The 12,588-nt window shown below is 43.1% G+C and overlaps 1 protein-coding gene across 2 annotated transcripts; it reads right to left on the bottom strand.

Annotated features, from left to right (window-relative positions):
• Positions 1-80: 80 nt before the first annotated feature.
• On the bottom strand, positions 81-2,995 carry LOC120690441. 2 transcript variants are annotated; one of them, XM_039973085.1, is made up of 3 exons: positions 2,855-2,989; positions 2,173-2,300; positions 81-1,692 (listed from the first exon to the last, which is right to left on the bottom strand). In XM_039973085.1, the coding sequence occupies exon 3, from the start codon at positions 1,673-1,675 to the stop codon at positions 341-343; it is 1,335 nt and encodes a 444-aa protein (XP_039829019.1). In that variant the 5' UTR covers positions 1,676-1,692; positions 2,173-2,300; positions 2,855-2,989; the 3' UTR covers positions 81-340. The 2 variants fall into 2 exon arrangements, with proteins under 2 accessions (XP_039829019.1, XP_039829018.1); XM_039973084.1 differs by lacking the exon at positions 2,173-2,300 and having other exon boundaries at positions 2,855-2,995.
• Between the last annotated feature and the right edge of the window lie 9,593 nt (positions 2,996-12,588).

Raw genomic sequence — 12,588 nt, 5'->3', positions numbered from 1 at the left:
ATTATGATAATTGATAAACACAGGCAAGCCAAAATGACCTTCTGAAATGGATTCAATTATGCATCCTTCCAGACAAACTCGAGGGCAGAACTGATTTCATTATCATTACTATATTCATCGACACATATTAGTACATAGGATCAATCTACAACTCTGAGAGGACATTATTCTGAAATTATTGTTCTTTTTTAACAAAGCACAACACTATGAACAATACCAAGAGTGAGTCCTAGCAGTATATTGTGGCGACAGAAAAGTATGTCAATACATGCTAGCCAATACCTAACAAACCTGAACCATATATATAGGAGATGAGCTAGCGCTACTTCGCATAAGAAACTTAGAAGAAGGCCCTGCTTCCATAAAAGACCCTAGAACCCTTTGACACGGATGATGATGGGGATGGGGGTGGCTTCTCAATTGTACTGGAGTCAGAGACATCATTTGAGAGACTACTATTCTCAACATCCAACGGAAGCTTCATTTTTGCAAGAGATTCTGTGAACTGTTGCATGCTCTTCATGTACATGTCAACTATGTCCTGTTGGACAACTGACTGCTCTGGCTGAAGATTAATGCTGATCATAGGCTTGACAACTTCATCCCTGGGTGGTGCTTCAGAAGAATCAGCCTCACCATCAGTAACATCTTGGCTTTTCTCCTTCTGTCTTTGTCTTGGAGATGCCTCAACAGTGGTCTCTGAAGGTTCAGAACTTGGCTCAGAAACTGATTGTCGTGTTGCAGAAAGGGCAGTGGAGGAACCTGTGGTTGAGACACAACTTAGAGGGCTTTCATCCTGATGTTCCTCCAGCTTATCTCCACACATTGCAGTACCAGGCACAGCTGCACCGAACTGCAGTAACTTGCCATTCTCGGCTTTTACAGGGTTCTCGGAGTCTGGTAAGTCGACCTTCCCAAATTCAGAAGGAATATCGTTATCATTTCCAGAAAGCAGCAACTTGCCATTCTCAGTTTTTATAGGGTTCTCAGAATCCAAAGACCCCATCTCGAGATACTTGGAGACCATAACCTCATCCTCCTTCACAACATTTAGGTCTGGGAACTCGATCTTTTCAAGCTGAGAAGGAACTGCACAATCATTTCCAGAATCGGCCACTCTTGACACTGATTTATCGGGTGATGAGATGAGGATGACATCTGGGGAACAACCAGCATATGACAAGGACAGCTGCACAAAACCAGCAGGTGTGTGGAACAGCTCAGTGGATGTCAGGGAGAACTCCTGGACCAGCTTCCCATTACCCATTACGATGTCTGCCAGAGGAACAAGGGCAAAGCCAAGGAGCTGGTCCTCAAGGTAGTTCCTCACTCTGCTTAACATCCATATCTCACATTTGAGTGAAGCGTCCACAGTCTGCACGTCAAGCCGTAGGCTTTCTTCGAATACTGGGTTGCACCCAGCACTGTTAATTACCTTGGTTGAGCATGAAACATCTGGGTTGCTTGTAAGGCACAGCTTTGCATACACATCCTGCTTGTGGTAGATACAAACATTGTGGATATCGCGTGCCTGATGTACAAACACATCCAAGTAGCCAATGGATTTGTCTTTTGTGGCGGTGTAAGAAACAAATTTATTAGTGGCCTTCTGAGTGATGATCTCGTTGTTCAGCAACTGTGGCTCAGCCACAAGGCTAGTTTGGTAACCCGCCATTGCAGGTGTGGTTAGTACTGCATACACACGGAAAAAAATGATAATGAGAAATCAGAAAGAATGTTGTGTGAACAAATAACTGTACCCTTGTAAAAGAATAACAGTACAAAGTTCAGGCTAAGTCAAACTGATACTTATAAATTCAATAGATAGCTTATAGCTAAAACTATTGGACCTACATTGGAGGAATCTTGGGCTCCCAGCAGCACAACAAATGTAAGCATGTAAGGCTGTGTTTAGTTCCGCAAAAAGTTCCCAAAATTTTTCACTGACGCACATCACATCGAATCTTACGATACATGCATGGAGTATTAAATGTAGTTAAAAAATATAACTAATTGCACAGTTTGGTTGTAAATGACGAGACGAATCTTTTGAGACTAATTACTCCATGGTTGGACAATAGTTGCAAATAAAGTCGAAACGTGCTACAGCAACTTTTTCGCAAACTTTTCGCGAACTAAACACACCCTAAAACTGAAAAGTAAGGTGCTTACTACTTCTAGATTTTTCTAAAGAACTGAAGCAGATAAAAGCTTAAAAGAACCCTTGGTCCTGGATATTCCGTTCCGGTGGAATGTATTTGGATTCAGATTGGAAGGAATTTTAGCTTAAAGATCTCCAACTGCAGCAAAAGACGAAACTTCTGGTGTTAGAAAGGTAACGGGTACTGATTTGTCGGAAACAGTACGAGCATGTGAGGAACAAACTGGGGACCAAACAGAACTAATATTCAGCGCAACAGCAAGAGCCCGGACGGATTTGAAACTTTTATAGAAGCACAGAAAGTGATTGCGTTTGGTAATTGGTAATATCCATCAGGAACCAACTGCCCAGCCAATACTCGAATCAAAGGCATAATTTGATAATTCGCCGGCAAAGCGTGAACGCGAAATGGCAGCAACAACATTGGCGTGGGATAAGAATAGCTAGGCACATATTGGAATTACATACTCGATTCAGCCAACAAAGAACAGAGATTCTAGCGCCTATTCTTAGAGAAATTTGGGGATTTGGCTAAACAGGCAGGAGGAGATCCAGAACCCCCAAATCAGAACACACAGTGGTAACTAACGCGGGGCGTGAGGAATCGTCTGGGCTCGGAACAGATACTGGTGTCAAACTTGAGGGATTAGCAACTCCGTAATGCAAAATAACGGGGAGAATGGCGATAATTACCTTCGCCGGAGATTGACGGGGGTGAACAGAGGTACCGGCTGTTGCAGGATTTCGTGGGGAAGTGTTCGCTGTTGGGTGCGCGAGACAGAAACGAGAGGGAGGGGAAAGGCCAAATATAAAAAAGGAGCGCTGTTTTTTGCAGAGAGGCCATCGTTGTTTCCACAAACTACAGGCGCGTGGTGGCCATGTCATAATCACTCTGTTTTGCTGGCTGCTTTTTCAGCCAACAAACAATATTTTTTTCTCACACTAAAAACACTAGCCACCAGCCAGCAGTAATTTTCTCTCACAATAAACCAGCACCAGCCACCAGCCGCAGCCAGCAGAACAGAGTGAATTGAAATGGGCCATGCCATCTTGGCCTCGTTTGGTTCACGTTGGCCTTGTTTGGTATTTTTCAAAATTAGCACGCTTTTTGAAAAAAGAATCTCGCATGCATGAAGTACTAAATGAAGTCTATTTGTAAAACTTTTTTAGAGATAGGTGTAACTTTTCGCGACGAATCTAATAATGGTAATTAATCAATGAGTAGATACAGTGATGCTACAGTAACTATTCTCTAATCGCATGGTCAAAGGTTTTGATAGATTCTTCAGGGTCACTAGCGCGGGAGTTCTGAAGTTGGTTTTATAAACTGGCTTTGTTTGACACCGTAATTAGCGGTTAAATTGTTACTATTCACTAGCACGCTACAAATCAAATGAGGCCCTTAGAAGCTTTGTGTAAAACTGTCCGGAATTGGTAGTGCAGTGGAAAAGAGAGCCTTGTGGAACCGGACGACGTGGTCCTTCTGCGGCAGAGTTCCAACGGCGAAGTCTCCGAGACTACGACCGCGCACATTATTCAAGAAGAAAGTTACCTTGGCGGGGACGGTACGTGTTCATCAGTGAAAAATGCTTAGTTTTATTAGTTGTAAATTAACCACCACAAGTGCATACTGCTTTGCAGAGAAATGGCATACCGGTGTGACTGCCTCGACCGGTGTCATCAGCTAAACTACTCCATTCTTGTGAGCGTTTTCTTTTTTTCTTTTTGGTTTTAGATCGAAGTGTGTGTTCTTTTTCCGCCCTTTGAATGGTACTAGAGCTTACAAAAAAAGAAGAAGAAGAAAGACCGGCATAGTGTCATGTGGTGTAGTCGGTGCCGTCGACCCAGCGACATAATTTGGTCAACGTCTCAACTCTCAGCGAAAAGACCGCTAGAAGGGGGTATCAGTGGAAATTTCTTCATATTCTGTCAGTCGTCACTCGTCAGTGAAGATAGACTGGAATGGATGCTTGCAAAAACTGTCCCCTCGTCTTTTTTAGCCTTACTGCGTGCTTGCAGAAAGAGAAATCAAAGGTTAGTCGTCGAGTTGATTTCAGTTTGTTCAACAAAGTAGCGCCACCTTAGCAACTTTGCACCACACTCCAGTCTCCACCAAAGCGTTTTATCTCGGCAAAAGGAACTTCTAGATCCCGCTCGTGCCGAACAAATTAAAGTGCAGCAAGATCATCCGCACTGTGCCACAAAAAAAGGTTATGCAGCTGCTGGAGTGCCGGTTCTCACTCTCTTTTTTTTATTCCGAAATCAAGGGCTACTTCACTGACAAGCCAAAAAAAAGGAGCACAACAATACGCATTTCGCATGCTGTTATCTCTTTCCAATTCCAGTGAGGGGCACGTTTGGTTAGCCGTCAAATTAAATTTACACAAAAAGACGAACGTCCGTATGGAGTACTAAATAAAATCTATTTGTAAAACTTTTTTAAGGATGAGTGTAACTTTTCGCGACGAATCTAATGACGGTAATTAATTGATGATTTGCTACAGTGATGTTATAGTACCTATCCTCTAATCACACGGTTAAATGTCTCATTAGATTCGTCTCGCGATTTACACGAGGGGTTGTATAATTGATGATTTGCTACAGTGATGTTACAGTACCTATCCTCTAATCATGCGGTCAAATGTCTCATTAGATTCATCTCGCGATTTACACGAGGGGTTGTGGAGGTAGTTTTGTAATTAGACTTTATTTAATACTCTAAATTAATGATCAAAAGTGTAAAAAGTTTTCACGAATTTTTTTTCATCCCAAACCAAACACGGCCCAGAACAGATTTGGCAAAAGTTGTGGGAAAAGTGCCTTCGTTCCTGTCCAACTCACCGTGTGAACACGGTCAGTGGTTCAGTCCAAGTGCTGCTGACCAACGGACTCGATCCTGGTAGGTTAGCCAAGGTAAGCGCACACATCAGCAGGCAAGGGCATCTCCATCATCTAGATAAAGGCATGCAGGACCTACAATAATAATTTTAGCCGACCCACGGAAACAGGCTAGGATCAACGAAAGCTCCTCCTTATCCTTTCCTTTGTTCTTGTGCGCTGGTCCACGTCTGCTGGCTGCTGCGACTGTAATTTCAGTATCTTTGTTGTTTGTCTTAAGCTCCCTAATAAGGCCCCGTTTAGTTCCTAAAATTTTTCCTATAGTACCCATTACATCGAATTTTCGAACACATGCATGAAGCATTAAATGTAGTTGAAAAAATAATTAATTACATAATTTAATTGTAAATGACGAGACGAATCTTTTAAATTTAATTAGTCTAAGATCGGATATTAATTGACAAATAACAACGAAAGTGTTACAGTGCCAAAATCCAAATTTTTTCACGAACTAAACATGACCTAAGATAGATGCGGTTACCTCCTTCCATTTTCGCCGTGCTCTTCGTTTACACAAGTTGGCGTTAAAAGTTGACCAAGAAGAAGCAGGCTAGTTCACTCAGCTCCTTCCCTGTCTCTTCAGTTGCACGAACTCCTCTAGATGCAACGAGCCGTCGAGTTGATCTTGGCGCTGCAGACAGGTTGAGTCGAGTTGAAGCCCGGACAGGACCGTCCTGATTCAACTACGTGGTGCCAGACGCATTGTCCTTCTTCCTCTGTCTGCGTAGCAAGAACCGGGCGATCCGATCATACTGGAAGGTCCCCATGCGGATGCGGTGGAGACGGTAGGACACCACGGGATGCAGGTGGTGGGTGAGCGGAAGCAATGACGCCGTCGCCAACGGAGTCAGGTGACGGCTGATCCAAAGCTGCCGGAAAGGAACGACGTCAGGAGGCTAAGTCGTGGGCCATATCATGTGGGCCGAGGCCCAGTTGAAAGTGTTACGCCCGCTGCCGGCCCATTTCATTTTAGGGCAGAAAAAAATACTATTTACCTCCACCCGGAACTCGAAAACCGGGTATTTTGGCTCATAAGACTCGTACCGGACAAATGACCTGCTTGACTAGTTTTTCTTAGTGTTTTTTTTATTTTACTTTTATGTTTATTTTGAATAAATCTTTAAGAAATTATAGTAAATAAAAAAATTATATAATAAAAAATTCAATTTTATTAGACCCCGCATGAATAGATCTATACGGTGAATACATAATATGATATAATTTAGTAAAAAATGATATACTTTTAGATAAATATACTTTTCGGTAATTAACTCATATCTACATTTTTCGTGGTCCAATTATCACAAAATTTTTATGGTGGTCTAACTATTACATGATTGATCGATAATCGAAATTTCATGCTCATTGGATTATATACTTGAGTTATAGATTCAGGAGTTTAATTCCAAGCTATGTTAGACTCTTCAGCTTGCTCAAGCATAACATGATCCAATAAATATGAAGTTTTTAGTACAGATCAAGAATATAATTATTGTCCCAATTTCACCAAATTGGACTATAGAAAATATAGATACGAATTAATTACAGAAAAGTATATATCTAAAAGTAAAAAATATTTTTTACTAAATTATATTATATCATATGTTCACTGCATAGATCTACTCATGTGGATCTAACAACATTAATTTTACTTTTATGATTTTTTGTGATTTATTATAAGTTTTCAAAGATTCATCCAAAATAAACATAAGAGAAAAAAGAGGAAGACCACTAAGAGAAATCAGTCAAGGAGGTCATATGTCCGGTATCGCGAGTCTGAGGAGCCAAAATACCCGGTTTTCAAGTTCAAGGTGGAAATATAAACTCGGCTCATAGTTCGGGGAGGTACTAGGACTTTTCGCTTTTAGGGCTGACTGCTTCGACACTTGTGGACATGACTCATTGCTCTGTTGCACGAATTGCGAGCGACCTAAGTGTGGTGGCGAGTGAGGAGTGACTGTGCATATGTCGTCAAGAGCATTAGAGCAAGGTTAATGATTTAGCTCGCTGCTGGCTGCAAGAATCTTTGCAGCTCATTTCTTAGTCTATTTGTATAGTGGTTCAGCTCTCCACCTTTAATACATGGTCCACCTATCTATCTCACAAAATTTATTTATTCTTGTGTCGAAGTTGGCTGTAAGCTTATAACTCATTTCTCCTCTCTCTCTCTCTCTCTCTTCTCTTCTCTCTCCTCCACCTCAGCATTCAGCCTGTTTATAGCCTACCATAATACTTGTTGTTAAGAGAGCTGCGATGAGGCAATACGGTCATATTGTTCAAGAGATCAGAGGGATGGCTTCAAGTTTCGGGTCCATCAACTTTACTCATGAAAGGTAGGAATCAAACTCAGATACTCATAGCATGGCTAGAAGTTCTTTGTACAATGGCCTATGTCAGCATGTGTGGTTTACTAGTCCGCCAATGGGCGTTTGTAACTCATACTTTGCTTCGACTTAATAGATGATGCAAGTTTTGCTAAAAAAATCATTCCTATATAAAAAAGATTCGATTATAATACAACTTCTCTAATCCAATAGCGTTGCATCAGCGCAGGGATGATGTTGTCCAGGTCGCCCACGCCCCCTTCGCTGACTTGGCGGAGGTTGCTTGCGCACTGTTGCCACCGGGGCGACCTCACTCGCGCCGCCCGCAGCCAGGCCGAGCTCATTGTCACCTCTGCCACTATGAATAACTAATATATGCTGTTTTATTTCTCTGAAGAACCTGCAGAACCAGAGTGAGCTTCTCCTAAGTCTCTCAACGTCGGTTTTGCCTTCAGTTGTAGCAGTTGAAGACAAGCTTCATGGAGAGTTTTGGGTGGGTTGTATCATCCACAAGTTTGCTGGTGGTATTTTCATACCGACTCAATCACTCAATGAAAGTTAATCAAATCAAAATCTCAGGTATTTGTTCATTTCCATGACAATTTGGAGGCAGAAGCTAAGCTTTTAGTTTGTGATTCATCCCAATTCGTTGTGCTGTACCTGGAGGAAGAACATGAGAGCAGAGTTCAGTTCAGATACTAGGATTGTACTTTTTCTGAGGCTCTGTGTGTTATTCCAAAGTCAGTAACCACATTTCAGAGCATACCAGGTTGTATTCCAGTGCCATCATGTCAATCAAATGGTGCTAAAGGAGTTAAGCATGGGTCAGGCGATTACTTTCTCTTCATGTGTCATCAAGAAGACACACCAGCAATCACGCCAGCCCGGTCTTTCACAAATATGAAGATATCAATGGATTTGTCATTAGGGATTGTGACATGTATCATGATGATAACAAGGTCAACGTCCGTATGAAGATCTGTTTTAAGTCTGCTGGAGTGGTGGTTTGGTTGTAAGTCTGTTGGAGTGGTGGTTTGGTTGAAGAAGATTGTCAATCAGAAAGATTGGAAGGTATGATTTATTCATACTTTCTCTCTTTTAACCTAGAAAAAGTGAACTTACTGTTAGGTCTGAAAGTAGATTTTCAATCCAGTTCAAGTCTACTAACCATCTAATGTGGTAATGGTACTCTTAAAATGCAGGATGGAGTGGACTGCAGCTTAAAAACGAGCCGCTTAAAAAAAAAAGCCAGAGATTGCAAAAGATATAGACTAGAAGGTATATTTTATTCCACTTGTTGAACCGGGGTGGCTCTAATATCCACTATGCTGAGTACCTACGGCTAAGTCACTCTAGACTCGGTTAGACTTTTCAATTTCTAGCTATTTAGTGTATAAGGTCCTTTCGATGACAGCCGATTTCTCGCTTTCGGGTAGCAGAGCCTACCAACAAATGAAGCTGGCTTCCGGGAGGCAGAAGCCCAGACCCATTATGATCCCGGATGGCAGAGCTAACGTACGGTAGATAACAACTTATACACTAAGTATTTAGAAATTGAGAAACTAACACTTACAAAATATTTGTTTTATTACAACACAATAGTATTACACAAGACACTCTCTTTTTTTTGCTATTCTACCACTCACCCTTCTCATCTATCGTGCTCTTAGCTCTTAGATGGATGACATGGCAAGAAGAGGGTTCTCTATTTATAGGCCAAGGCGGATCATAGGGTGGTGACATGTGTCCCCCTTCTAGAGAATTTCTAAATATTACAAGGTTTTGTAATTTATTTTTACTAATTCTAGAGTTATCCAAAAAAATGCCTTACGGAGAATACTCTAGAAGGTTGCCTTGCATTCTTCCAACACCACTTTCTCTCTTTTTACTTAAAAAAGTTGAGAGGTCAAGTTGACAAGTACCTTGACCTCATATATTGTGATGAGTGATTGTCGTGATGACTTGGAGGTTTTGGCGTGTTAGCTTGATTTTGGCTTGTGTTTGTGTCAGGCTAACTGCTGTGTGTGCGTTTTGTTTATGTTATTGTGTTTCCTTCTTCAGTGCCCGTGTGGAGCGTTAGGTGTTGACGGGTGGTCAACACGTGGAGTGGACTAACCGTGGTGTAGTCGCGACTCTGCGGAGATTGCGTCGTGCGCTTGGTCTTTGGTTGCAGGTACACGGGCGTCAAGTGTCGACGGAGAGCTGCCGTGGAGGTGCTGTGGCCGATGGACCGTGCGGTGGACGGCGGTGAAGGGCAGCCGGGACCGGAGCTCGGGCCGGGCGGCAGCTGTGGCGTCCACTCCTGGATCGAGGGCGCAAGCGACAATGGAAGGCGGGTTTCTTGGTTTGCGCCACAAAACCAAGGATGCGGACGGCGGTTGAAGACGCCAAGTCGTGGAGGCACGGGCGTCGGTCTCGGGACTGACGGAGGCAACGGGCGTCGACGACGTCTAGGGCCTCGCTGCGGGCGAGGATGTGACAGGCGTCGGGCAGCGTCTAGGGCCGTCAGAAGGCCGAGGCGGGAACGGCGTCTAGGGCCACGGCGTGGAGGCGGGAATCTTCCCGCGCGAGGAGTTTTGACGGTTTTCTCAAAATCGGCCACCTACCCGGGTTTCACGGATCTTCCAAATCCGTGGACCAGATCTTCATCAAGATGGCGGCATCGCGGAGAAGACTTCGTTCCGAAGAAAGAACCTCGGTCGTCAGATGAGATCGTGTACAGGGGGAATCTGCAGACCAACCGGTCTGACCGGTCTCTGGCACCGATCTGACCGGTCCATGGAACCGGTCTGACCGATCTCCGCGGGTATAAATACCCCTTCACTTGTATTAGGTTATAGCGGCTTTTGTAATCTGTTCGTGGACTCCTCTGTTTCTCCAGGCCGCCGCCCCTGTGTCTCTCTCCCCGTTCTTCTCTTTAGAGTAGAATTAGTCCATGGATTTGTGAGACTTTGTGTTGGATTTGTTTGGGAAAGGAGGCCCCATCCTCCTTGTGCCCTCTGGGCTTTTGAATCAATCCAATGCCATCCCTCTTGTGCTCTTTTGTAATGGATTTTTGTTTCGTTTTTTATGCACATGATCGAGACGGTTCTTCGAGCTCTTTGTAGTGATTCCCGTGCTTCTAGCCTCGTGCCCAACCTTTTGGAATCGCTAGCTTTTCAGAATTGAAATTCTTGAATTTTTGAGAAAACTCCAATCCTTCTTGATCTCCCCTCGATTTCTCAAGATTCTTTGATCTTTAGGACGAGATCTCTTGGGGATATGTTCACGGGGTAGGGGCGAAGCTATCCCCCAAGTTTCATCGATTTTCGTGGTCATTTGGTCGAGATTCACCGTTTGAATCAAATTTTTTCGGGGTTTTCTGGGTGCCACCGATCAGACCGGTAGGCAAGACCGGTCAAACCGGTCTGCTCGCCTTTGGACAGCCACGACCGGTCAGACCGGTTCAGTGCACCGGTCCAGGCAGAGAGGTTTGTTGTTTTCCCGATTCGCTTCCGATTTGCTTCGTGGTTTCGCTCGCACATTCGAGACCTTTTGTGTTGGTTTAGCTTTTCAATAGCTATTCCAAATTTTGGTCAGAACGGTTGAGGGCTTGGGTGATTTTCGGGATATAGGCCGACGGTTTGAATTTCGGAAGAAATTTTGATCGGCTCCCATTCACCCCCCTCTGGTCGCCGGCTTCGGTCCCTCAAAAGTGAACTTACTAGTACTAAGGCCTTGTTTAGTTCCCACCCCGTAAATGCAAAAAAGCTGTAAACGCATTAAAGTAAAAAGGAATCTTGCTAATTCGAAGTACTAAATGAAGTCTATTTATAAAACTTTTTGCATGGTTGGGTTGTAAATCGTGAGATGAATCTAATGAGCCTACTTAATCCATGATTTGCAATAGTGATGCTACAGTAACCATCCGCTAATTATTGATTGATCATGGATTAATTAGCATCATTAGATTCGTCTCGCGATTTACAACCCATCTGTGCAAAAAGTTTTATAAATAGGCTTCATTTAGTATTTCAAATTGGCAATATTATCTCGCAAAAAATTTTTGCGTTTACAGGGGCGCCAACTAAACACGGCCTAACCGTCTAATGTGGTACTAGTACTCTTAAACTGCAGACGGGATTGGAGCTTCAAAGTGAAGCAGCAGGAAAACGGAAGAGAAGGAAGAGAAGGTGACTGAGTGTTATTAGATGTTACATGTTCTTCCTGTTTGGTAGGAGTACTGCTCCTTTTTCGTGTTGTTACTGCTCTGGAAAAACTAATGGACATGATATAGTTCTATTAAACTAATGGATATACTGATATGATTCAGTTTCAGTTACTGCAGCATGCATGTGTTGAGCATTTTGGGCTCGTTTGGATGGCGCCCTGGCCTGGGCTCGCCTGCCAGGCAATCAATGGCAGCCCCAGGCGATCGAAATCGAACGCCTGGGGACGCTGCCTGGTGTCGGAGCTGCCTGGCAGTCAGCATCCAAACAGCCCATGATGCTAGCTACTGGTGGAGTGATGATAGAATTCGGCCATAACATCATGCCTTAGTAGCCGCTAGCAGGATTTTTTTTTTTGCTAGCTGCAGCCATCTTAGATTCAGTTTCATAAATGTGTTCTCATGGAAATGTGTCCATAAGACAGATATGTTTGATTTTGTATAAACTACTAGTTGTGGTCCTCATGGAAATGTGTCATTTTGCCTTGCCATGTTGCTTTTCTGACATGACATGCATAGTAATATGTAGAATATTGTGCATGCTTTCTGATCCGATATAGTTCTTGTAATTCCGGTCATTTGGCCTTGTCATTGGCTGCTAATTTTATTCAGTTTTGTCAAAAATAGTTTGAGAATGGATGCTCATGCCATATGTATTGTTGACATCTAGAGAACAGTATCATTATTTGATAATAGTCGCACTACCTAACTGCGAGTTATTTTCTGAAACCTTTTTTGTCATTAAATTTTGTCAGCCATATGGATTTTGCCTGTTTGATAGGATTAGAAGAAAAACTTGGATATTACTGTCATGCTGGATTACCTTTGATTTCTAGACTGCTATATTACCTTTGATTTCTAGTTCCTACACTACGCCTGCTGCAAATCCAACCTTTATCTTGCGAGTGAATGCACCTCAAAGCACTCTCACAGAGGTGAGTCCTCATGGTCGGCAAGGCAAGACGTTAACCTTGTCAAACTATGGACTTTTGTGATCG

The sequence above is a fragment of the Panicum virgatum genome, chromosome 9N (genome assembly GCF_016808335.1).
Source record: "Panicum virgatum strain AP13 chromosome 9N, P.virgatum_v5, whole genome shotgun sequence".
Taxonomy (NCBI): Eukaryota; Viridiplantae; Streptophyta; class Magnoliopsida; order Poales; family Poaceae; genus Panicum; species Panicum virgatum.
This window is presented reverse-complemented; position numbering and strand designations above follow the sequence as displayed.

Bases quoted from the DNA above. Each gene is read 5' to 3' on its own strand.
- LOC120690441 (XM_039973084.1), bottom strand. From the start codon at position 1,675: ATGGCGGGTTACCAAACTAGCCTTGTGGCTGAGCCACAGTTGCTGAAC.